Raw genomic sequence first — 25,892 nt, forward strand, 5'->3', positions numbered from 1 at the left:
GACTTGGGGAACTTCTGGAACAGGATCTTTCTTTTGCATGGTGGGGCCAGATTGTGGAGACACCTTCACTTCCAACTGTATACTTAGCACTGAGATTTCCTTTCCCCTGGTCTGCTGCCCCACTGCCTAACTGGAGACTAAACCAGTTCTGCCTTTCCATCCTTATCTCCTACATAAAATCCCGCTCAGAGACATGCCCACCTCTACTACCTCATTTCCTTCAGCTTGCCCACACACTCCTGTCACAGTCTTCTCCTTTCCTAATTTCTTTCCATTCCTCTTGGACCCCATTATGCAATAAAGTCCCTGCTGATTCTTGCACTTTGCAAAGTTTATCATAGAAATGCTGAAGGGCTATAACCCCTGTTTGGAGGCTGTGGCCCTATGGAGGGGGCAGTTTGTGAACAGTGCAAGAGGCTGCTCCCTGCAGGGGGCAGGGGACCCACTTCTCCTGAGAAGCCCCTCATACACCCTGCCCACACCCCCAAGTCACCCCCACAAACCCCTCACCCACATACCTGTCCCTGTGGATCAAGAGTGAGGGGACTGGGGTGGGGGGCAGGCTCTGGGTTCACAGTAAGGGGAGAGGGCAGGGGCAGGGCACTGGCATATCAGTGCTGCTTAGCACTACACATCCTGGTGAATGAAGTGGGTAGGGGCAGCTCTGGTTTTTCTATGGTAAAAAAGCCAAACGTCAATACCAAACTATATAGATATTTAGAAATTATTTTATTATGGTGATAGAGGCATGGATAGGCATCCAAATTGCTTTAATATTGTAAATATATCAATGCAACATTCCCCAACTCTCTCTCTCTCTCATAACTCTGTTTTTCTCTCTCATAACTCTCTCATTCTCTCTCTCATAATGTATAGTGGTCTTTTGGTTTGCTTGCAGAAGAGCATGGATTTGGCGGCATTTTAAAGAGTGACTTTGAGATTTTTTTTAATCAGGGATTTTGCCATTTTTAAATAGGGAACACCAGAATTCCTGCTAGGAAGGCAAGTGGCAGGACCCAGGCAGAGAACCCTGCTCAGAGCTGGTACCTGGCACCCAGCTGAGGGTGGCTGGCCACTTGGGGCCAGAAGGATATGCTTCGACAGTTCAATGTAGGCCACCACACTGAGAACATCTTCTTGGCAATACCTGCCCAGATGCCCGCTCTCCTTTGCTATGCAGGAGGGCTCTGCCATGAGGCCCCAGTAGCTCCAATGGCTGCTGTTACAGCCAGTGAGTGGCTGGGACCAGGTCTGCCACTACAGACAGTGAGTGGCTGGGGCCGAGATGCTCACATGCTGGGGCTGGGCAAGGCAGTGATCGGGGGCTGGGACTGGGCAGGGGAATGATTGGGGGGACGCTGGGTGAGTGAGCTGGGGTTGGGGCTGAGTTGGGGGGGTGATCTGAGAAGCAAAAAGGAGCTGGGGCTGGGAAGCCCCCCCCCATTGGTCTTCTCCTCCCTCCTCTACCCCCTCCTGCCCCCTACATACCTGGCACAGATGCTGGGTCCCTGAACCCTGCACGCTGCTTGCTGTGGATGGGAGTCAGTGTGCTTCAGCACTGAGGCATAGAGACATTCTGGCTGGCTATCAGAGTGGATCTGTGGAGTACGCAAGCCTCTGGTTGCCTCAGGGCATGGTCTGGGACTGTGCCCTGCCCCTCTTTTTTCACCTGGGTTTTATTTTGGTACCTGGATATCCAGGTACTAAATTTTGCCCCCATACTGTAAATATGCAGCACAGGGAACATTTTTTTGTTCCCACACTTGAGTCTTCTAGCATCTCAAAGGAGTTTGAGACACTGCAAGAGGCACATGCGAGTTTACCTGGACATGCCCTTAGACGGCACTTAGCACAAGTTAACAAGCTTTAGCCTGCTTGTATTTTAAGTGCCCTCAGTATGGTCTAAGTGTAACATGTAGCCATTATTAAGTTCATTCAACCTCCTTCATTCTAGGTTTTCAGTCATTACTTAAAGTACCCTATTAATGGGCAGCAATTGACGTGCCAGATCATACACAGGCTGTAAATATCTGTCAGTACAAAACTTAAGGATCTATTGACCATCACCCATTCAGCTTCAGTCTCCTCAAAATTTCCCATAGTCTTACCGTTAGGATTCTGAAGTTCTCTTTCAGTCCACGCCTGATAAGAGTTACTGTGAAAGCAAAACTTTCTGCAACTTCAGAGGAAAATTATATGAGAGTCATGACTACCAATATTAAGATAAGGCAAGTGCTGATAATTCCTTTTTGAAAGTGTTAATAACGGTTGAAAATAACTATGGCGATAACATGGCGGTTTGCCTTTTGATAAGAAAATTGAATTGGCATAGTCAGCTGGAAATCTGTTGAAATATTACTGTGTCTTTGTTAACTGAATATGGTAAGGCAGAAAAGTCTGTCAAGTTCTGTTGATGTAAATGTTTAAGAAAAGCAATAAAAGGGGAAATTACAGGGGGCCTGGGGATGTTGGCACCAACAGAGCAAAGGATGCCAACCAGTCTCCTTGCTGGGCCTCCTCAAGTGGTGAAATAGCCTACTTCATTTACTGTGCTTTGTAGCATAATGTTTTATTACTTAACTGCTTAAATCTATAATTGTGTTTTTTTAATAAATGGTTACATTCACCTTGTTCCCAGAATTCTCCCTCCTCAGCTTACCACTCTTCAGGAAGACTGGGAGCATGTCATAATGCTAATTTGACATAATAATAATAATGCTGGCTGGGAAATTGGCTCCGTGGTCAGACCCAGAGGGTTGTGATTGATGGCAGTCACTCATCATGGTGCCCTGTGACCAGTGGGGTCCCTCAAGGCTCTGTCCTGGGACCCATACTGTTCAACATCTTCATTAACGATGTGGACATTGGAGTCAGGAGTGGACTGGCCAAGTTCGCCGATGACACCAAACTTTGGGGCAAAGCATCCACGCCAGAAGATAGGCGGGTGATCCAGGCTGACCTGGACAAGCCCAGCAAATGGGCAGACGAGAACCTCATGGTGTTTAACACCGATAAATGCAAGGTTCTCCACCTTGGGAGGAAAAACTGAGCTTATAGGCTCGGCAGTGCTACGTTGGTTAGCACAACAGAAGAAAGAGACTTGGGGGTCATCATTGACCACAAGATGAACATGAGCCTGCAATGCGATGCTGCGGCTAGTAAAGCGACCAAAATGCTGGCGTGCATCCATAGATGCTTCTCGAGCAAATCCCGGAACATCATTCTCCCCTTGTACTCGGCCTTGGTGAGGCCGCAGCTGGAGTACCGCGTCCAGTTTTGGGCTCCACAATTCAAAAAGGATGTGGAGAAGCTTGAGAGAGTCCAGAGGAGAGCCACACGCATGATCAGAGGTCAGGAAAACAGATCTTACGATGACAGGCTGAGAGCCATGGGGCTCTTTAGCCTGGAAAAGCGCAGGCTCAGGGGTGATCTGATGGCCACCTAGAAGTTTATCAGGGGTGACCACCAGGATCTGGGGGAACGTCTGTTCACCAGAGCGCCCCAAGGGATGACGAGGTCGAACGGTCACAAACTCTTGCAAGACCATTTCAGGCTGGACAGAAGGAAGAATTTCTTTCCTGTCTGAGCCCCCAAGGTCTGGAACAGTCTGCCAGCAGAGCTGGTTCAAGCACCTACATTGAACACCTTCAAGAGTAAATTGGATGCTTATCTTGCTGGGATCCTATGACCCCAGCTGACTTCCTGCCCTTTGGGCAGGGGGCTGGACTCGATCTCCCGAGGTCCCTTCCAGCCCTGATGTCTATGAAATCTATGAAATCTAATTTGCCATATTATTATAAGACCATTTTTTTATTCTTATAATTATTCAGGGCGCTGTATATAATGCCAGTGCTTTTTTCTCTGGATCACGGTTTAAAACCTTCAGGTAGACTCCAAGCAATTGCAGACTTCCCCCTCACATTTTACTATTTTAGGAACCATAGAACAGATAGGTGTAGCCCAGGTTTAATCTGTTGGATTGAATTTGTTATATAACCAGAGAAGACCTGATTTTTCCTGTTCCGCTTGTATTACTCTGGTATAACTCAGGAGTAACTCTTGTGTTATAAGTAGAATTAAATGAATATGCAAGCACTGGAAGTGGCAGTAGGAAGGGCCCTTTAAATTAGAAATCAATAACATTAGCAAACTGTGCAACCCACTAAAAGATAATTCACCAAAAAAGAAAAAGAAAATCTGCAAGGAGGTGGCCCTTTCTATTTCTGTGCCAGTCATACAACCAGTCACTTGAAAGAGATGGAAGCTGTTCATCAAATGTCTCTTGTAACAAATAAATATTTATTCTGTAAGTCAGAATTAATACCCTAAGACATAAGAGACATTGAGAGTTTCTATACCATTAAAGCAGCACATTATAGAGCACTACAGTGAAGAATAGTATTCTTGCTCCAAGCATGTTACACACACAAATGAATGGTTCTAGAACCACACAGACAGGCTTGTTTGCTGTCTTCTTGCAGTGTCCCTATACAATTATATAAATGACCATTGATATATAGAAGTGCATTTCTAGACCATAAAATTATCCTGTAGGAAGTGACGATATGCTGTTATATGTTTACAGTTTCCATTTCACCTGTGCTTTATGTTTTAAAGGAAAATGTCCTCCAATGGCCAAATTCGCAATTCCCACTGGTACTTTGGATCATTTACCTCTGAACTGACTGGAAGCTCATGGGGTAGCTGGAAGCTTATTTTGAAATGTGGAATATTCATTCCTAGGGTGATATAGGAGGTGTCATGCTGACTTTGAAGGGTGAACATTTAAAAAATAATCCTTCCTCTTCTAAAACGACCTGGCAAGCCATTAAAGGCAAATGTGGAACACTATGGCATTGTTTTACTAACTCAGTCTTTATAAGGGATACCCAGAGGCCATCACAGCAAAGTTTACATGGCTACAGAAATGGTAAAACCAAAAGAAGCATTATGAAACACATAAATTCACTTAGACAATGATCTGTGGAATATGAAGTTAGATTGGCTCTATATTTATTTACAGTCAATATAGGACATTTGCTAAACAAGACAGAACAAACTGCCATCTCCAAAAATCCCTTTATCCCCTTACACAGTAGCATCATGTTTGTCTCTCAGTCCCACTCTCTCTATCCCATAGTTGGAGAGTCATTGTATTCCACCACATAGCAGTCAGTGGGTGCATCTACATGTGCATTAATATGTCTTTTATGATGCACATATTAGGTACTAAATAAATGTGTATTAAGCTGCACTAATGCACAGTACTGCATTTGCACACTTTTTTAGTGACACATAATGCATGGTAGACTATTTTACTGTACAACAGTATCATTTTTTACATGACACTTTAATGTGCAGTGAAATAGTCTACTATGCATTAAAATGCACTTGTAGACGTGCCCAATCAATGTTATGTTCAACTGATTCTCTGTGATGAAAGTGGAGTTCAACTTTTTTTTTTTTACCCTTCAGGAGCCTTTAATATCTAGGTACTTGAGCTTTTAATTGATATCAAACTGATTGTCTTGTTTTTCAGTTCTAACACCAGTACACCATAAAGTGTAAAAGTGTTTAAATAAGATTACCATTTCTTTTCTTGTTTTGCACAACTTTTTAAATCTTTCCCCAATTTCCAGAGTTGCAATGACCCCCAGCAGACATTGATATAATCAGACCATTGGGATCTGAGGAATTTTATGTCCAAGCCCCAAAATCTCATGGCATGGCATGATGGGTGCATATGGCAGGACACAATTTTGGGGACTAAGGATAACATTCCTTAGATTCAAATCATGTGACTACTGCTGAGTGAGGAGCTCGGGGCTGCCCTCCTGCCCAATCCTCAGGCTGAGCTCATGACTGGAATTGAGTACAGGGCAGCCTTGTGGTCTGGGACACAGAAACTCTGTAACCAATCCCTGAGAGCAGGCAGTGGGCATCCCCAGGCCCTGAACCTCAGGGGCTGCCCCTTTCCTGATCCAAACAGAAGGGTTTCCCTTTTTAAGTTCTGGAGAGTGGGGAGGGGATGGGCTCCCTGTGCTCTGGCATGTTCCCTGCCTTACTTTGGAACTCTGCACATGGGTCTACAGAGCAAAGCATTTAAGTGCTAGAATGTGGGAGACAGGACTGCCGAGGACAGAGACAGAGACAGAGACATCTCTTGTTCATTCATAAAGTCATTATTCTACAAGGTTCCGCTTAGATATCCTACTGATTCAGAGTCACAGAAGGCAGATGGAATAGAGTAACACTTTCAAAACAAAAATACCTTTAAAGCCCAAATTCATACTGAAATTAGGCATCTCCTCTGCCCCCTTAGAAAAGCACAATCGTATCCCTCTCCTTGAGATCCAGTGGTCTGTTGTGTAGGTTCTTTGTAGCAGCTTACATGGAGAAAATATTTCCAGTGGAGTTATGTTTCTTAGCCATGCAGATAGGCCTCAAGCCAGTGTTCCCCAGAGTCTTTTAAGGAGCTGTAAAGGCAAGAGTAATGAGAAGCTTAGTTCATCATGGGTAGTGAAAAGATGAAAAGGTGGCAGTCTGCTAAGTAGTCTCAATGGAGAAAGTGGAGTAAGAGATGGCAAACTAGCCTTGTGAAAGAAGCACCCTTGGAAATGGAGTTAGGTGGGAGGGAAGGACTGAAAAATCAGGAGCAGGAGCAGCATCTAAAATATGGCAGAGTGAGAAAATGAGGAAGCAGTGGAAAGAAAAATGATTTTAAAGGACAAGGAGGAGGAAAATCTTTAAGAAGGGGTCATAGATTCCAGAAAAAAAAATATGTCCATGACATTGAGCCAAGGGGGTAGAAGAAGTTAATGGCAAAGATGGACTGAGAAGGGACTTGGATGTGAGGAGTCACCAGATAGACAGAGTTGCAGTAGACTACTTGCTCAGACAAGAGGAAAGGGGACAGAAGGAGCCCACATAATTGGGAGGAAGAAAAGCAAGCAAGAGAGAGTGGAGGAATGTGAGTGGCTATTTTCTACCTGAATAGCCCTCCTTATATGCTTCATCCAGTTCTGGTCTCATTAGTATAGGAAAGATTCCCAGACTCAAACCTTGGTGTCTCTTGCTCTTAATTATTTGCTGGATCTATTGGCAGTAGTGAAGCTAAGCACATGGTTGCTTGTAGAACTAGGTTCTTTAAGGTGTAAATAATAATGAAAGTAATTATGATAGGCAGGAAAGAATCCATAATAGAATATTTTCATTACATCTGGTTGTACCGGTTAAAAGCAAAACAGTTCCCACAGGGAAAAAAGCCTCTTTTCTGAGACAAGTTAGAATTTATATATATTTTTTTAAATCAAGGAAATCTAATTTAAAAAAAAAATCAATTTCCTAGTCTTCTGTTCTTTTCATCCATTCTCTTATGAATTTCAACAAAGGATTAAAGAATGTACTCCTTTTCTAATTTCTTCTCTTTCTGTCGTACTACTTTTTATTTGGTCCTTATACCTCCACTTTTAGGGGAGGGTTTCTGTTGGCTATTGGCTGTGGAAATTGTCATTCATTTGTAAATGTGACATTCGTGGTATTTTTGAGTGAATATGTGAAAAGGGAAAAAATTTTAAAAATGCTGAATTAAATACCTTGCTGCTCATTTGCATGAGTATTTACTGAACTAGATCTCAGATTTACAAAGACAGTTTCACAAAGGGTAACTCTCTGACCTTGCTACTCACAGAGGCCTTCCTCTTTAAGTGTGTATACTTATAGAGATGATATTCCTTTTCCTTTTATGGTTCTGGGAAGTTTCAGGCTGTAACAGGGGGCCTTCCTGGGGCTGGTTAGAGGTTGGCCCACCCACCTGTTTGTAGGCTAACCACCCACCTCTCTCATCTGCCACACCATGATGGAATATGATTATGATATTACCCAGGTGGGAGGCTGCCCATTTCCTGCCCCAATGCTATGGGGGCTATCTGATGCTCTGAAACCCCCCCTACACTGCAGCCCATGCCTCATAGATGACATCTAAGTTCTTAATGTCTCTGGCCCCATACTGGGCCCCATCACACTCTGGTCTGGACCCCAACTAGACCCCTTCTCACCAGGCAACCTACTCTGTCCTCATTCTGGGTTGCCAAGCTCCCTGCACTCTTCTCCCTCTCAGTCGTGGCCTCCCCGGGAACTTTAGCCACACAGGCCCTGGCCTCACCTCCAAGGCCAGTCAGAACCCAAGCCCCCGGGTCTGGGTGCCCCTCACAGTGGGTCTCTGGCCCTTTTGACCCTTCTGGTCCTGGCCCAAGTATTGACCAGTCAAGGGTGCCTCCAGTCAGGCTTCTGAGCAAGTAGCCCACACTCTCTTACATGGGTCCACCTTCTCAGGCCCTACTATGGAGTTACCTACCCAGTTGTGGAGGCTGGGGTTATTAAGATGCCCCAACCCACCTTTCACCAAGATGGTAACTTGCCTGACATTTCTTGGGGGTCACCTCACCACAAACAGCCTCATCCAGCCACTCATTCCTGGCAGGGTGAAGTCATGCCTAGAACCAAAAGCATCCTAGCCATCCCCATAAGTTCTTGCCCTTACCTCCTAGTGTTCCTGCTACAGCTCAGCCAGGCAATGTTTCCACTTGGGCTGGCAGCAGCAACTGCAGCCTCTATATACCTAGTTCTCAAAATGGCTGCTGCCATCAGGCACCTGCGGGCTGCCTGACTCAGCCCTTAAAGTGGCAGGCACCCAAAAGTGCACTGCCACACAGGCATTTGTTAATATTTTGAGAGGTTGGAAGGGTTGAATACAAGAGCAGGATATGACTAGGCAATGCCTGGTAAAAACCTGCCATATGCTCCAAAACCCTAAGTTATTGAACCCCATCTTTACTTTATATGTTTCTGTGGACCCACATCTCTAATCTTCTTTCAAACTTCTCCTCCACTGTAGGCTATATCCCTGCCTAGCTGTACACTAGTGTGCAGAACCATTCTCTTAATTGACACTTACTGCAAAATGTCTGCCAAGGCAGTGAGCAAGGTCTTGGTTTTGTATTCAACACCATGCTTGGCGCAGAGGGATTTCACCAACGGAGCTGCCTTCCAGAAGTTGTGTCGAGGCATTGTAGGGAAAAGGCTGTGATGAGAGAGAGAACAACAGTTCACATAAGATTTTGCTCCCTCCTTCCTCCTTGTCCCATATGGATCCCTTCTCTCCTCATATTACCAAACTGATTGGTACCTGTATGGCTGTAGTACCTCATATGAAACCTATAAGGTCTTCCACATATTTATACTCAGAAGGATCCCTTTATATGCTCATTCTTCTCCCCATACCCATACTCACTGGTGTTCAATTTGGAAGTTCAGATGCCCAGTGAACCAGTCATTGAACAAGGACTGGTGGACATTACATGTTGCCTGGAGCTGAAAGAGAAAAATGAACAGAAAGATATGTTCCATTTTTCATAAATGTGCAAAAAATACTTTTTTCCTCATTTTTGTCTAGTCTAAATAGTTACTTTAGGTTGAGAATCAACAATGGGCATCATTTACCTAAAGAATGGAATGGAGGTCTGAATGCGACTAATATGACACACAGGCCATATACGACATATGACCCACAGGCCACAACTGGCCTGTGGAAGCCCATTGCCCAGCCTCCAGTGTTGGCCCCACATTTGAACTGGTTCACCTGAGACCAGAGCCCGGGATGATACGCCCCACAGTGCCCATTTCACCAGTCCAGGAGGAGCACCATGAAGTGTGCCTACTCCAGATGGTCTGGGACCCACAATGCATGTGGTGTCCATAGGCACTGCATGCAGTGCAGGTCCAAGACCGTCTAGAGGAGGCACCGTTTGCAGCATATTCCTAGACCAGCTACTTGGTGCACTGTATACAGTGCAGATCACAGAGAAGCTAGAATGTGTACCATGTGTAGTTCAATCTGGCAAGGGCAAGTGCTGCCTGTAGTGTGCGCACTCCAACTGCTCCAAATGCACCTGCCTGCGCTGGGCTGCACCATCGGCAGGATCCATTCCTACTGTTCTCGGATCTGTACTGCACTTGGCATCCCACTTTGGCTGCTCTGGAACACATGTTGCATCTGCGGTCCATGGGCTAATTGGCCCAATCCAGTTGGACTGGCCCCATGTCACTCATCTGGCCTGTGGGGCCAGATAAGTGTGACATCCTTCATCTAGTCTAACCCCCTCCTGTAGACAGGATGATCACTATACAAACCATCCCTTATACCAACATCCCTTATACTGTTTTTCTAACCTATTTCTAAGGACCTTGTTACACATTACACTGTGAGTGCACACATGTTGATCAGTGTTGGTGCTAGCTTAAGTTTGGAGCAGTCATGTGTTTAGGACAGGAGAGGCCTGAAGGACTGAAAAGTAACAATCTTCCTCTCCTGTTCTGGACTTCCCCCCTTCCCTCTGCCCCCTGGACCTCCCCAGTTCCCCTGCCCTCAGGGATTCCCCCTGCCTTTTGGGGCTGAGCCTGGCCTACAGAGTGGCAGCAGCAGTGTCCAGGCAGGCAACTTAACCCTCCCCTGCCTGTTCCCCCAGGACAGATGGTACAGGCAGACATAAGTAAGCAAGGATCTGGCATATAGGGTGCTGGGGAGGTCATGAGGGATGCAATAGATCTAATCCAGGCCAGCAGAGGAAGTGGGGTGGGTTGGGTGTTTGTGCCCACATGTAGCTTAGAGTGGCTACATGTTAGTGCAACATGAGCTGGGTATCACAATCAGAGATCAAACTAGGCTAGAGTTGCATAACTTTAAGCTGGTTAAAACTGGTGCTCAGAAATAGTTTCAGGTGTTAATATGTGGACAATCCAGTAAGAGGCACCTAAAATTAATGTAAAACAAAGCCCTGAAACTACACAGTCAACCTTGTCACACATGTACTAGTCATATTGACCAAAATCACCCTTGTCTGCCACAGGTAAAGCTGTGGGATGAGGGCTGTAATGACCTGCTGCTGCAAGCATTGCTAAAATGCACTTGAGAGATCCAAGGAAAAGAGCCATATGGGCCTACCACTATAAAGGAAGACAAAAATTCCAACTGCCCATGCCAGTTTGACCATGGGGTAAAATTCCTTCCTGATTGCAAATGTGGCAACCTATCTGTGTTCAGAGAGAGACCCTCTGACTAGGAACCTCTGGGTTTTAGTTCCAGCAGAAGCATGGCATCACCTCATCAAAAGCCCCAGCCTTGGCTGCAACCAGCACCCAATGTTTCTGAGGAAAGTAAAAAAAACAACAACTCTAACACCTGTGGCAACAAGAATAAAAAATGTTCCTTCCCAGCCCCTACATTGCTGTAACTTCACACCACTGATGCACAAAATTATTGATTCATCTGGAATGAGCAGAATAGCTTTTTTATTGAGCTCTATATAGACCTGTACCTAATCTTCCCTAAAGAGACTCTCTTCATATCTGCCATTTGAATGGATAGGATAAAAGCATATTGAGGAATGAGAAACTTTTCTTTCTGGAATCTTTCAACTCTTAGAGTGGGAGCAAAAGTAATTGAGCTTGTCTATACATAGTATAACTATATCCCCTGGTAGAAATAAATTTACTTAGAAACAAACGTAATTAAAGAAGTAGGCTGTCCTAGTGTGGATATAATTATACCTGTTTAAGCATATTATATTGTCCCTCAAAATTATCAAAATATTCCATTATAGATCTATCTCCTCCTTCTCCTTAATTGGAATAATCACAAGAATGATTATAACTTCAAAGGCTATATTTAACATAAGTCAAAGAAAAAACCTGAAGACATTTTGCATGGAACTTTTGATCAGTGAAAAATAAGAAACAAAAAGAATTTCTGATTTTTTTTTCCCAAAAGGGGATCTTTTTCCCTGCAGTTCTTAAAAAGCTTCTTCTCAGGACTCTAAGTGCCATTTGTATTTTTCCATCTGTGTCACAAGAAGAAATCCCCAAACCGACTTAGGGTTATAACCCCTAGAAAAGGAGTCCATCACCTTCACAACTGCAGACTCCAAGCTTCCAGCAGTGGACAAGATCTTACCTGAGTAGATACCCAGTCCATGTTCTGATCATAATCAATGTGCATTGGGATGTGGTTCATTTGGGAAATCCAGATAAACCAGGTGCTCTCTAGGTACCTAGGCATAAAAAATATACATAGACATAAACGCAGGCATCGTCCACACTCCATTTTAGAGAGACCCATTCTGTTTCCTGGGAAAACTAGTGATTTTCCTGTAAGAGATCTTAAAGACTAAATTGGTAATGACCTGGTAAAAAGTCTCCTGCCCAAACTCACAAGAAAATCTATATTGACTATGAAATAGCATTCTTATGTACTTCTGTGTTTTCTATCCCAGCAGTTCTGCATACCCAATATTTTAGCAGCATTGCACTATTTTAGCTGAGGATCTCACAGAGCTTCACATAATAATATCCATCTTTTTCCTGCTTGAGTATGGTTACTCAGGAATTGGCAACATAGCAGTATTTTTATATTATTCCTGTAAGTGCTAAATCTCCAAATACTGACAAAAAGCAGGGAATGGATAAGGGCAGGGAGACAGTGATCCCAATGAATATTACCTGGAGAACCAGTAGTACGCTATGAAGGTCTTGAATCCCATTAGGGGCACGTACATGAGACAGACTCGAATGTTATAAGTCGCCATCAAGAACAGCTCCTGTCATATATTTGGAACAAATGTTTCTCACACAGGCCACCTTATAGTACTATACTCTCCTACCTCTATATGCACCAGGCAACATAAAGCCCCCCCCCCCCAAATCATAGTTATAAAATTATAGCAAAAGAGGGCTGGAAAGGACCAATCCTCTGCTCAAGGCAGGATAATAATAAACTAAATCATCCTAGACAAGTCTGTCCTGCTATGCTCTTTGTCTACCACTACACCTCTTTAGATCAAAATAAAGTTCACCTGTAGCTCAGAAATTTCATGCATAGTTTATGCGTGTTTCCCTGTACCAGTAGGATTCATGCCAAAGCAAATATATTTGTAATTTGCAAATAGTAGTCATCCTGCAAATAGAAGGAATCCATCCCTATTCGCTTGGCTAAGGGGACAAATACCCAAAGACTAAAATACATAAGAACTGCCATTTACTGGGTTCATCCATAGGTCCATCAAACCCAGTACCCTGTCTCACATAGTGATTAAGAGCAGCTACTGAAGAGGCAGCTGAACAGGGCATGGCCAGAATTTTCCAATCTTTGCTCCTTTCTGATTGTAGTTTCCAGCATTCACAGATTTAGGAAGATCTGATCCAGAAGCTGCACTTCTATCTACCATATTCAATACCTACTGGGGGGATATTTCCGCTAAGAATTGGTCCAATCACATTTTGAACCTGGTTAAACTGGATTAAGATGCTGAGATAACTGTGCAAATGAATACTAAATGTATTCCTAATTGGTTCTTTGATGACAAAATTAGGGCACTGGGGATGAGGAAAACTATGATTATTTTTGCAAAGGTTTCTGGGTAATGCTGATAATACTTACAAACCATTTTTTGTGCTTGATTGCAAAGTAGATTACAGTAAACTGGAAAAAGGGAATTAGTGCAAGTGGAGCCAAAACTGAGGAAAACAAACCAAAACAGAAACACATTAACAATGTCACTGGATCACAACCTGTGCAAAAATCTAGAAAAATAGGAGATCATCTTGATGATCAGAGTGGTACAAAGACATGAGTGATTTCATGTCTTTGTTCCAAGTTTCTGTATTATTTATCTTACTCCATGCCTTTTCCAATCTCAACCCTCTTTCTTTCCTCAACTGTTCTTCTTTCCTTGTATATCCCTCCCTCTCATGCCTGCTGCACTTTGGTTGTTATAATATGAATCATTTTCAATAGACACACACCAACTGGCAATCCTGACCCTTGTTGGCGAGTTTCCTGAACACCAGGATCATCCACCAGACTGCAATCTGAAACGGAATATCCTTTCTCTGTCCTTTAAGGGATACCGTGACTGGGATGGGAAGCTGTAGTTACTGTTGAGTGAGAGCCCCATGGCAATGCCAGGAAGCTTGGAGATACTCACAGGCAAAATACTTGTGTTGATGATTGTAAGGCATGAACTTCTTCTTCTTTTTCCCCAGCTACAAAAGGAGAGGAAGACATAACAGGTGAGCTAAACTACTAAAAAGCTTTATAAGGAATTTCCCAACCCTATCTGACAAATACCAGAAATCTACCTCTGGGTAGTTTCTTCTCTTGAATTTGTCCTGAGAGAGATGATTTTTTAAAATACAAAAAAGGAAATAATTAGGAGGGAGGAGATATGAATTTGATTTCATCCCCTGTGCCTCTGTATACACATGAAGAAGTCGGGTAAAAGCAATTGAGTTTGCAGAGCCCAAACACCTCAAAAAGCTGGAGATAACAGGCACATTACATTTTCATATTAGTGTCTAAATTTATTGCTTAATTGTTCTGTTGAAGGAAAGTATTCTAAATTATTCTCAATTTAGCTAATGCTGTGCTATCTGTTGGGGCCTGATAGTACAGAAAAACAGGCAATGTCTGTTTCATTCAACCAAACGGATTAGGTATGGTAGGACACATCTTGGAACAACTGAACTGCTTCATTTGGTGACATCTGTTTATACCCTAAGTATGTTTCTATTCCACCCTGCTTGAATTCCCAAGAAATTGTAAGTACACAAAGGGTCCTTCTTACTTTTTTTACTGCTTTTTTATGACTAAATCTTAAGGGTTAGATGATGGTTAATAGATGCAACATGGATGTTGAGGACTTGAACAGAGTGGAATAGAATCACACTTAGGTGCACAAGTCTACTTATGTGCTTAGTAGGTTGAATAGAATCTGGCCATAAGATTCTAGCCCTCCCTTTTCCTCCTTCTAGCAAATGCTCCAGTGCTATTTCTAGGGTTAACACTCCCCAGAACACTCACCAGCAATGCTCTTAAAGTTATCCAAATGGGCAGCCAGCAGGTGGCTTAGTGAGTTGGATGCTTCCCCAGATGTGAAGGGTCACTGAGGCAAAAACTCTCTCCCTGCTGTTCATCCATTTTATCCAGTCAATATTAGATTAAGAAAATACATTCCAGAAACCAAGGCTTATTCTCTTCCAGTGCAATACTGATCTTATGAAGGGCCCTAGCACATGTTACATTTATGGCACAATTAAACTATTAATTGCATCATGAATTAAAAGGGTGCTACATGTGCACTTAATTTAAGGCACCATAAAATACTTGATGGCCAAATATTGTGCACTAGTATGGACCAGAAGCAGTCACACTGAATTTGTTAACATCCAACTGAACTCTGCAATGCAATACATCACAGGAACCCTCAAGTCAGCCCAAATGCCTTGGATGCCCACACTGTTGCGCATTGCTTCTCCACCCACTTGTTGTGAGGCAGCAACTCTATGGGAATTCCAGTAAATTAAGGAAAACAAAAGTTTCCCCATCCACCAGGACTTCAACAATGCCCTGCACCATCACTGGAAGTCATACAGGCTCTTTTGAATCCACGCACTTAACCTTCAACAATGTGATTTCAAACCTAATGAAGACTGAAAAACTGAATGGAGTTTACAGGAAGTCCCAAATAAACATCTTGTGAGAGATCCAGTGCAGAAGGTCCCTAGGTTTGATCTCACATGACACTCATGGGCAACTCTAAACCATACCCACATAAACCATGGGAGATACGGATTCCTGATGCACAAATGAAAAATTATATTTTCCTTCATATTTATGGATCAGGCATTGTTATATGCTCCAATTCCCGATCCATAAATATGAAGGAAGTATCACAGTAATACACTGTTCTACTTCTTCTTTTTACTAGACAGTTACATCAGAAGACCATAAAATGGCAACTCAGACATAAAAATTGTCCACATATAATGCAAAACATTTTCAGGAATGGTCTGTATGGTACCTTAAATGAAATGTGTAACATATCCCCATCCCAAGGCTATGTGGGTCCTATGCTCAACAATCAGCTGATGGTTGAAATTAGCTCTGGACAGCCCTGGGTCTCCCAGCCTGGAACCATTCCACATCTCCAACTGGCCTGGGACTTCCCCCGGGGCTGGTAATGATGATAAACTGATTGGCAGCACTAACCCCCAGGGAAGCCCTAAGTCTCCAGCTGGGTGGAGGGAATCAGAGATTCTCAGTGGGGGAAGTCAAAGGGTTTCCCCTGCCAAAACTTTAAACCCTGTTCCTGGCACCTTGCATGTGTGGCATGCCAGGGCATGTGAATGTTGAGATCAGGGATCAGATCCCATCCCATGATAAATGTAACATATTCCAGCAGCCTAAGATACACTTCCCTGGCTTGGAATCCTCCAAGCCCCACATATATTTCTATTAAAATATACCTTTTCATTAGCTTGAGTTGCTTCCAAACATGCCCAACACTCACCTCCATGGAGAGTATCTTCCCAAAGCTGAATAAGACAGGGTGCATATTGAGATCAGGATCTTTGCGAAAGCAGTTGGGTTTGGCATGGTGTTGATTGTGTAGGTGATTCCACCAGCTGGGTGGCCCCCCCTGTGGAAAGTTCAAAGGCCAAAGAAATTGAACTACCATGTGATCAAGACACATTTCATCATTTATCTATTTGTCCAAGAGATGTGATGCATGCCCCCCCCCGCTACATTTAGAGCACACATCCTCACAAAACATTATATCTCAATCTAGAATACAGTTGTGCAATAATTTGGGGCCATGGGCCACATAAGAAATTGTGTTGAGGCGCTGTGGACTCGTTCAGCATCCTGCCTAACCACAACAACTCACCAACACTCCCCATGTGAGATGGGGATGTGGGTGGGCTGAAAGAGATGTCCAGGAGCAGGAGGATGCAGGGCAAGGCTGGGATCATGAGGTAAAGTCACAAAATGTGACAGCATGGTGCCAGGGGCTGGAGGCCAGAGCCCAGGGCTTGGGGCAGAGCCATGATCTGCTGTCTGCATTCCCCTGTGACAGGCATGGGTTCCATGCACAGGGGCATGGAGGGAACCAATTATGGCTCTGCCCTGGTCTGCCTCACCACCTCAAGATCCTGGGGTCCCCATGGAGACTAGTTTAGAGCCAAGCAGGCAGGGAGCTCCAATCACATCTGCCCAGCAGAGTGCCCTGCCCATGTGGCTCCTGGCCAGTCTCCATGGTGCTGGGGCAGTAGGGCTGGGTCCAGTGGCATCTGTAGCTGAAGGAGCCACTGCTACTGCCAGGACTGCTGGGAAATGGAGTCCGGCAGCTGTTCTGCCCCAGCTCAGCTGGACACTTGGGCACGTGCCATGGCCTGGGCTGCCCCAATGCCTGGCCTGGGTGGGGCCAAGGCACCTGCCACAGGCTGGGAAAAATTGCTCCATGGGCCAGATTCAGCCTGTGGGCCATATTTTGCCAACCCATGATTTAGAGCTTATCTCATTCAATAAGCAGGCCTATTCAGTATCAGACAGCATTCTGAGGATTAGCACTTACTTTCAGATTAACTAAGAATAAATGAAACCACCGGTTCCATTTTGTATTTAGGAAGACTGAAAAGTGTCCCACATCATGTTGGAACCAGTTCAACTGTGACTGAAAAAGAACAGAATGTAAATATGAACATTGGCATAAGTTTCCCACACATTAATGCTGCACCCCTTTCCAAAACCAGATACTGCTAAGAAGCTAGAACATCCATCAGCCCTTAAACCCCTGCAGTGGATTACATATATTACACAATTCACTGGCTAATTGCACAGTAAATTTAATCCTGCCACACCTAGAAAGTAATTATTGTGCCATTAACTGATTAATCTCACTATAAATTTAGACAACCTACATGTACCAAAGTAATTATTACAGCATAAAAAATCCATCCAACTATAAAAAAAAACCCCAATCAACTACAAGTTAGTGCTTGAAACTGTGTAACAATTGTATCATTGGTTTCTATCCAGCTTCAATTTCAATGCGTGGCAGGGCTCTTAGAGCATATAGGGAAAATCTGACCATAGTGAAAATGATTTCCTTGAACTTCTCCTCTCAGCACTCCTACTACTATAGCAAGCAATTTGCATTATTCCTTCAGTTAACAAGTATCACTGGTATAAATGGAAGCCAGAGAGAGAGAAACTGGCTGCTTACCACCAGGCAGGTAACAGGTTCTCAGCAGAAGAAATTTCATGGATGGAATAAAACCTTGTAACTGTTCTCATGCATGTTGAAAAAGAGAATACACCTGAGTTATTGTGGTGGATTAGGTAGTTTACCTGTGCAATAGTGAACAGTGCCACACCAACAAGAAAAGGCACTAAGGATGCACCAAAATACCACACAGTGAGCCAGGAAGCAGCATCCAGTACCAGGATGTGCAGGAAAATCAGGATGAAAAAGAAGTAGTTTGGCTTCAGGAGACCCATCTTCTCAACAGTGGCTCGCAGCTCACGGAAGTCCTCCACCAGCAGTTGCTGAGGAAAGACACAACATTACTGCACTGTCTGTGCAGAAGAGCAGCCTTTGGAGTTAAGAAACAGCCTCCAGATCAAGGGGTTATCCCTGATCCTTGGTTATCCCTTTCCTGCAACAGGTGTTTCTGGGGCAAAGGGAAGTCATTGCTGTACACAGTAGCCATGTCTACACATGCATTTACTATGCAGTAAGTTACTGTGCAGTAAGCCTTTTTTAGGCCAGCATCTACACGTGCAGCCACTAACATCATAAAGCCACTTGCTGGGTGACTGCATCAGCCTGCCCTGGTCAGCAGCTCCAGCCCCAGCCTCAGCTCTAACTTCCTCCCCATGTTCCTGCCTCCCATCCTAGGAGAGAGGCCCATGGCCCAGCTCACAGGGTGACACGTTGTTGCCAGGTGCCACAGGACATGCTGCCACAGATGCTGGACCTGTGGTTCCAGGAGCAGGGAAAGCCCCCACTGCAACTCCCTGCAGGGGAAGAGGGCAGCACAGAAACAGATGGGGCTGTGTCCTTTGTCTGCAGCATCTGGCACTACTTTCCCTGCCCCATGGAATGAGCTGCTTTTTTTGGCTCAGCCCAGGCAGGGTTGGGGCTGCATCTGCTCCCAGCTCCAGGTGCTGGTTTCCCTGTAACACTTACTTCCATCCCAGGCACAAGTTGGGCTTCTGTGCTGCCAAGAGACTGCCTATGAGAGAAGCAGCATACGCTGCTGGGGGCTTCATGTGGCTCAGCCCCTGCTTGCACTGTGCCCAGATTCTCTCACAGGCAGTGTCCTGGTGGCAGGGAAGCCCAGTGCAGTGGCAACACGTAGAGGGTGCACAGGAGTGTGCACATGCACCCCCTGAGAGCACCAGTGCACCTATGCTCCCTGCTCAGGTGGGAGCGCTGGTGCCCCACCCCTACGGTCACTCACCAGTTGGTTAGTTTTGCTGTGGAGGAAACCTGCCGAGGCTGAGCCAAACAGAGCAGCTCACTCCATGCAGGAGGGAAAGCAGTGCCAGGCACTGCAGCCAGATAACACAGCCCCAGGCCTGCATACTGCACTGTCCCCTTCCCCTGCAGGGCATTGTGAGGGGACCTTTCCCTGCTGCCAAAACCATGTCTCCAGCATGTGTGGCAGCATGCACCACAGCTGGTAACAGCTCCTCCCCCTCCACCCCCCGCCCGGGCTCGGCTCCAGCCCACTCAGCCCAAATAGTGTTAAGGCAACTAATGCAATGTTAATTGTCTTATGTTGCCTTAAGTATACAGGTATAGACACTCTGAGTGTTACTGCTCAGTCAGGCATCTGCACCTGCCTCACTGCATAGTAAATAACTGGGTTTAAATTTGATACTTGCATCAAGCAGGTATCAAATTTACACCCAAGTCAGCATAGTTACTATGCAGTACAAGCGTGCATGTGTAGACAATATCTTTACTGTGCAGTAATTTTTAGGTTACTGTGCAGTAACTGTGCATGTGTGGATGCACCCAGTAACTGTTTGATCTTGGAGAATATGCAGTGAGGGGTTCTGCGTGGGATCCCAGTTACATGGGGTGGACCTTGTGACATGCCAACAATCTCAGGAGAAGTCTTTGTGATCCTGAGATCTGTCCATGTATTACCTTCCCAAGTGGGCTTCTCAGCACTCCCATCTCTGATGCAATGCAGGATGCACAGTATGTTGGAAATTATGGCTGCCAGTCCATTAATTTTTTCATTTTCCTACATAGGAGCCCATATCCCATCCCACATCTGGTTCTCCAAACACTCACATTTTTATTAGGCTCAGAGGTAGATTGATCTGGTGCCAAATCCCCAATCTGCAGTGGTTTCAAGTATTTTTTCACCAGTGCTTTATTGTTGTGGAAAGCAACAAAGGCATCCTGAGAAAGACACAAGGGTCTGCGGTGAAAAAGGGAAGGCAGGCCAAATACTATGCTGCTCAGTACTTCCAACAAATAATTGACTTCCATACACCCTACCTCCTTTAATACTCATGCTATTCTGTAGTTATTCCCTCATTCCGCTGCTCTCTGAACCTTTGCTGCTAGGTGTCATCACTTCGTTACGCTGAAAACCTCTCCACAATAATACTCACAGATCCTCAACCTAAACAAGACAACTAATAGGACATAGATTGCAATAACTCAGGCAGAAAATGACCATTAAGGGTCTGCTTTACTGAAAGCAAGCACCCTGCTAGAACCCAGAGCTCCCTTCTTCCACTCCAGCACCTACCTCACTGAGCCACACACATCCTAGCTATGCTCCTTTCCTCCAGACCCCACACATACTGCACATATTTTCCACTCATGGCTGTCCAGGAGACCAGCATTGAAAAAGGCACTGGAAAAAGGACTGGAAAATGGCTGTGGTGTGGTGTTTAGCCTGCTGTATGGGAAACCAGAGAAATTTAATTTCTTAGCCCCTCTGCATGAGGTGAGGGAAGTGAACATAATTCACAAATAAATCCAGAGATTTCAAATAGAAATCTATAGTGTTAAAACTTTCAAATCTGTTACGGTCCTTCTAAGTTCTTTATAACAGAAGAGTTGCTCTATTCTTTTTTCTGTAGTCAAAAATGAGTGAAAAGTAAGAGCTGTCATTTTCCAAGGCATGCCTCAAGTCTAATGAGGGGTGCTTCAAACTGAATGAGGCCTGCTTTGAGTCTAAAATATTTAAGAACTACTGCCTTAAAGCATGGCTTCCAGAGGGCAGGAATCTTATTTTTTAATATGCCTGTAAAATGCTCAGTGCCTGTAGAACACTATTGCTGCAGAGTTACCAGAATGAATGTCTCTCCCACACCTGTCTTTAGAAATGTATTCACTGTAATGACTACATTTATTTGCATACTACACCCCACCAAATAAGACATGTTACTTGTTTTGGAAAAGCAGAAGGAAGAGAAAAAAAATCTAGAGTCTTCCCTGGCAGGGCACCAGCTCAGCTCCAGTTGAACTCTAGAGTATGGGCACAGTCCCATCATCAGTATCACCCCCCACTTCCCCTGCTACTTTGTTAATAACTACTGCTAGTTTGGCACTTCCTGTGAGAGGGTTAAACCTGTAGCTGTCAGTCCTACAGCAGGGGACAGGTAATGGTGCTAATACACTTGCTGCATGCAGCCAGAGGATTCTGACTTGGGTGAGTTGGTTCTAAGCATTGCTTCAGGCCATAATTTCAGCTTTCCACTGCCTCAGTTCAAGGGCAGAAATCTTGTCTTCACTTGACCCCAATTTGGGGTGGTTAATTTTCAGGGAATTAGTATAAATAGTATGCAAATAAATGCAGGAATCTCAGGTCAACAGTTTGCTTAGGGCACTGGATGTCGGTGTTGCACTTGCTCAGACTAAAACGTCTTAGTTTGGAACTGGTAGACAAATGGCTTTTTCCAACAGCTACTCTGGATGTGTCTACATGTGCAATTAATGCACATGAATAAACTGGGAGCTCTTACTGCCCACAGTGGATCCCAGGCTGCTCACAAGAGGTGGCCAGAAGGCTGCAAGCAGCTGCACCAAGGTCTGCAGAGCCCCAGCCAAGCTTGTTGCTGGTGGTGGGTGTGCACATGCCTCTGGGAGGATGTCAGGGGAAGTGTGAGAGGTCTGCTCCTTGTTGTGGCAGTGCAGCCCTAGTATCTTCCCCATTGTCCACTCTGAGGCATATCTGCCAAGAAAAAATACCTTCACATACCATGCTCTGGCATGCATGCTGGTCAGTGCTTACTGACACCTGGTATTGCTATTTCTATGCTTTTATTAAAGGCAAAGGGAAGAGAGAGAATATTCAATTAAAGTAGGAAGAAATACCACCACTATTTGAGCTAATCATTTCACTGGTAATTCTGAACCCAAGAGTCTTGAGCAGATGAGTAAACCAGTTAGAAAAATCATGCTGGGATGGCAAGGCACTTTCTAAGTGTCTTGTGTTTTATTTCATTCCCAGGGTACAGCATAGGTTCAAAGCCAGAAGACCTTGCTCCACCTCATTTCCTTCTAAGGGGTCATATCAAATATATCTAGCTGTGCACCTGTGATATCTCAGGGATATTCAGCTCCAACCCCAACCACTTCCAAGATTGTGCAAATGCTGACTGTTCCCTCCACTGAAACAGGTGCATTATGGGTGGAGTTGGCATTCTTTTGAAGAATTTCAGTGTTTCCTACAGCTGCTGGCTCATATGTTACTAGACCATAGAAATTCTGGAGGCTCAATAAGGTATCTTTATTATCTTTTACTGCATTGCAGCAATGCACCTACAAACACAGATATACTGGGTCTTGTTCTTATCAGACAATAAAGAGAAGGATAAAAAATGAGTACATCAATTTTTGTCATGTCTGAAGGCATCACTATCTAATCACTGCATCATATTATGTAGAAGAGAAATTCAATATTAACAACTGAAGGAATGGGAAGGGCAAAGGGGAAACATCTATCTGAACCTGCTGAATTGAGACAGTAAAAGAAAAAAATTGCTTACTTCACTGCAAACTAAAAGATGAACATTTAGGGTGCAGACAGACATCCCACGTGAACCATTCCAAGAACGTCACTGACTGGGAACCAAGTCACAATTGTCCCTGGGCAGAAGTGCCCACATGCACATTGGTATGAGTTCTAAGCACCGGGTCCTATGGGTTAGGAGCAATGCAGTGTGGGATGCCTGGAGGAATAACCAGACACTAGACACAAGCGCACTGTCTGTACATAACATTGAATTGGTGCAAGGGGGACCAGGTTAAAATAGCACTCCATTTTCCCAGTGTGTTTTTTAAATGTTCCAGGATGTTTAAAACAGTCTAAAGCGGCCTGTACATCTAGTCTCATTGGCCTGGTACAGATAATACACTTTGATTAACATAAGTGATCAGAAACTAGTCTATAGCATAACAGAAATTGACACACAAAACCGGGTTACACCTTTAACATAACAAAACTTTGATGCACGTAGACTAGTTGGACAATGCTGGAACCCAGTCTAAGATTTGCTCCCTACACTGAAAGGCAAATGTATGTTCTATTCACTACCTATCTCAACTAGGCTGCTTACAGAAAACTGTGTAACTTAGATCAATTCCACCTCGGGCTTTTTGAATGTCTGTACCTACCCTTGGGATTTAAAGTGTATTTAAAAAGGTGAATACACATGAGTACAACAGCAAATGTAGCATTCCAAAAATAAGCTATGAGCTTTTCTCTGAACATCCCTGTAAGGTCATTCTCAGAAAACAAACCCCAAAAATGCATGCAGAAATTCCCAGCAAATTACGTTAAATGTGGAGAATTCTTCAACATTACCAGCAAAATTTTCTTCAGGCTTAGTTTCAGATATCCTCCTTTCTGATTCTTAGATCATTCCTCCTGCATATTTCTAGCCTTCCCCCTCATGTACACCTTTGTAATTTCTCTCTGCCTCTGGCATTTCTCTAGCTCTGTGCACTTGCACTGGTCCAAAATAATGCCTCCATCTTCATAATGTGCCCTAAGATATTATGTCTTCACAAGGTCCCTTATCCTAAATAATAACTTGCACTATTTCTTTGGACATTGACTTTTCCACTGTTTTCTTCCTCTTTACTGTATCACTCTGTCATCCAGCCAAGCATACTGCTGAATACCTCAGGTACCCCCCTGCAGGTCTCATCATACCATTCTGCTTTGTATTGTGGCTGATAAGCCGTCAAAGAATTGTGCTGCTTCCCCTTTAAAGGACTTACCGTAGCATCTTGCCCTGAATAGTGGCTGATTACCCGCTTGCCTCCAGGGTGTACCAGGTAGAACTTGCTGACATCATAGACTTTCCTGTCAATTACCAGCCACCGGTCCTGTCCTGAGGTCCCATGGCCCCGGCCATTATGGACTGCAATCTCCTCCCAAGTAAAAAGTTGGGGAAAATCTGGAACACATTCTGACTTCTCTATTGAGGGTCCAGACTGTGGTGACACCTTCATTGCTAGCTACACCTGTCACCCCCCAGATTTCCTCTTCCCAGGTCTGCTGCCACACTTCCAAGATGGAAACTGGATGGGTTCTATCCTTTCATTCCCATCTGATATATAGCATCACAGATTCTGAGACACACCCAGCAAAGAGCACCACTAGCCGTTGGCTCCATCTCAGCACACCCTTCACAGACCATCCTTCTTTTTTATTAATCTTGGCCCCTTGTACATATTACTCAACAGAATGCCTGTTTATTCTTGTCTTTTAAAATTAATATTTAGAAAATGTTGACTTGTTGCATTATAGTTATTTAGAATTCTTTAAAAGTCAAATGAATATCGTCGTATATTTGGAAATGTCTTGTTGAATAATATTTTACATGTTAAGCAAAAGCATTGCTAAGGTAACAAAATATGCCATCAGGAAAGATGTTTTAATAAAGTAAAGAAAGCTTATGGGGTATACATTCTGCAGAAAGTGTTTCCTTACCTTTTCACACAGTGATTATGATCTACCCATCAGACAGACATTTACCAGGAAGTTTCAGCCCCAAGCAAGGAAAGATTCAGTAGACTTTTTTGGATTAAGCAGCATCATGAAAACCTGCAGTTACAAATAATGGCAGGTGCTCTTGTTTTCACCATATACAAGGAATTTCCAGAAGTTTTTTATAGACAAGAATACATTTATTGCATTGAAGATTGTATGTAGAGCAAACAGCTCTTATGCACTCTTCCACACTCCACATCAAATTATAACTCTGCACTAAGGAGGGCAGGACCAAATTATGCAGTAGTATAGGGGTAAAAACTGAGCCCTTTATCTGTGGGGAAGACAGTGGAAATACAAATCTTTTGAAAGGTCCTTGTTCTTCCTACAACTTTTCCCTTTATGCTCTTTCTCTTCCCTCCCTTTTGGACCATACATATTCTGTGATATTAACCAGGTTCTTAATGGAATCCTGTCAACAATGATTCAATTTTGTTTGATCACTTTTAACCTGCTGATGTTAAAAGCAATGCCAAATAGCAATAGATCTGAGGGAGATTATAATTTGTATATAATCTGTCAGTCGGTTTTTTGTCCTACTGTTTGTCTAATCATTCATACAGCCACAAAAGAGATTAAATTCATTATAAAACTGAAAATATATAGCTATAAACCACAACATTTAACGTAAGAGTCAAAGGAGGAACAGGAGTACTTAAAGCTTCATTTAACTTGTTCAGGTTTAATGGGGTAGCTTACCTCTAACAACAAGAGATGAAGTTATGAGCAGACACTTACCTTTGATTTGAAAACTGTCCACAGGATGCTTGAACAAAAAGTGACATTAAGGATTCTAAGAACTAATTCTTTCACAGTTAGTGTTATTATTTAATTATCTTAAAATGCTGGCAGACATTTCTGCAAGTTGAAATTCATCTCATGGATTTTCACTGGTCAGGCCAGGCAGGAATTAATTTGAGCTATTTTTAGTTAATTTTAATTTAAGGGTGCTTGAGAGAGAA

General features: G+C 43.9%; 1 protein-coding gene across 1 annotated transcript; it reads right to left on the minus strand.

The window, feature by feature from the left end:
• Positions 1-6,424: 6,424 nt before the first annotated feature.
• LOC149871306 (acyl-CoA (8-3)-desaturase-like) lies at positions 6,425-24,389 on the minus strand. The gene is made up of 12 exons (XM_090034910.1): positions 24,156-24,389; positions 20,205-20,315; positions 18,245-18,442; positions 17,469-17,567; positions 16,404-16,532; positions 14,040-14,097; positions 13,493-13,569; positions 12,556-12,653; positions 12,011-12,107; positions 9,293-9,372; positions 8,957-9,082; positions 6,425-6,476 (listed from the first exon to the last, which is right to left on the minus strand). The coding sequence occupies exons 1-12, from the start codon at positions 24,387-24,389 to the stop codon at positions 6,425-6,427; spliced, it is 1,359 nt and encodes a 452-aa protein (XP_089891036.1).
• Positions 24,390-25,892: the final 1,503 nt, after the last annotated feature.

The sequence above is a fragment of the Crocodylus siamensis genome, chromosome 2 (assembly GCF_052110815.1).
Source record: "Crocodylus siamensis isolate JL-2025a chromosome 2, ASM5211081v1, whole genome shotgun sequence".
In the NCBI taxonomy this organism is placed as follows: Eukaryota; Metazoa; Chordata; order Crocodylia; family Crocodylidae; genus Crocodylus; species Crocodylus siamensis.

Coding starts and splice junctions, on each gene's coding strand:
- LOC149871306 (XM_090034910.1), bottom strand. CDS start 24,389: ATGAAGGTGTCACCACAGTCTGGACCCTCAATAGAGAAGTCAGAATGT. Junction 16,533..17,468: donor TATTCTTAGTTAATCTGAAA/GTAAGTGCTAAT, acceptor AACTTTCCACAG/GGGGGGCCACCCAGCTGGTG. Junction 13,570..14,039: donor TCAACACAAGTATTTTGCCT/GTGAGTATCTCC, acceptor TGTTTTCCTCAG/TTTTGGCTCCACTTGCACTA.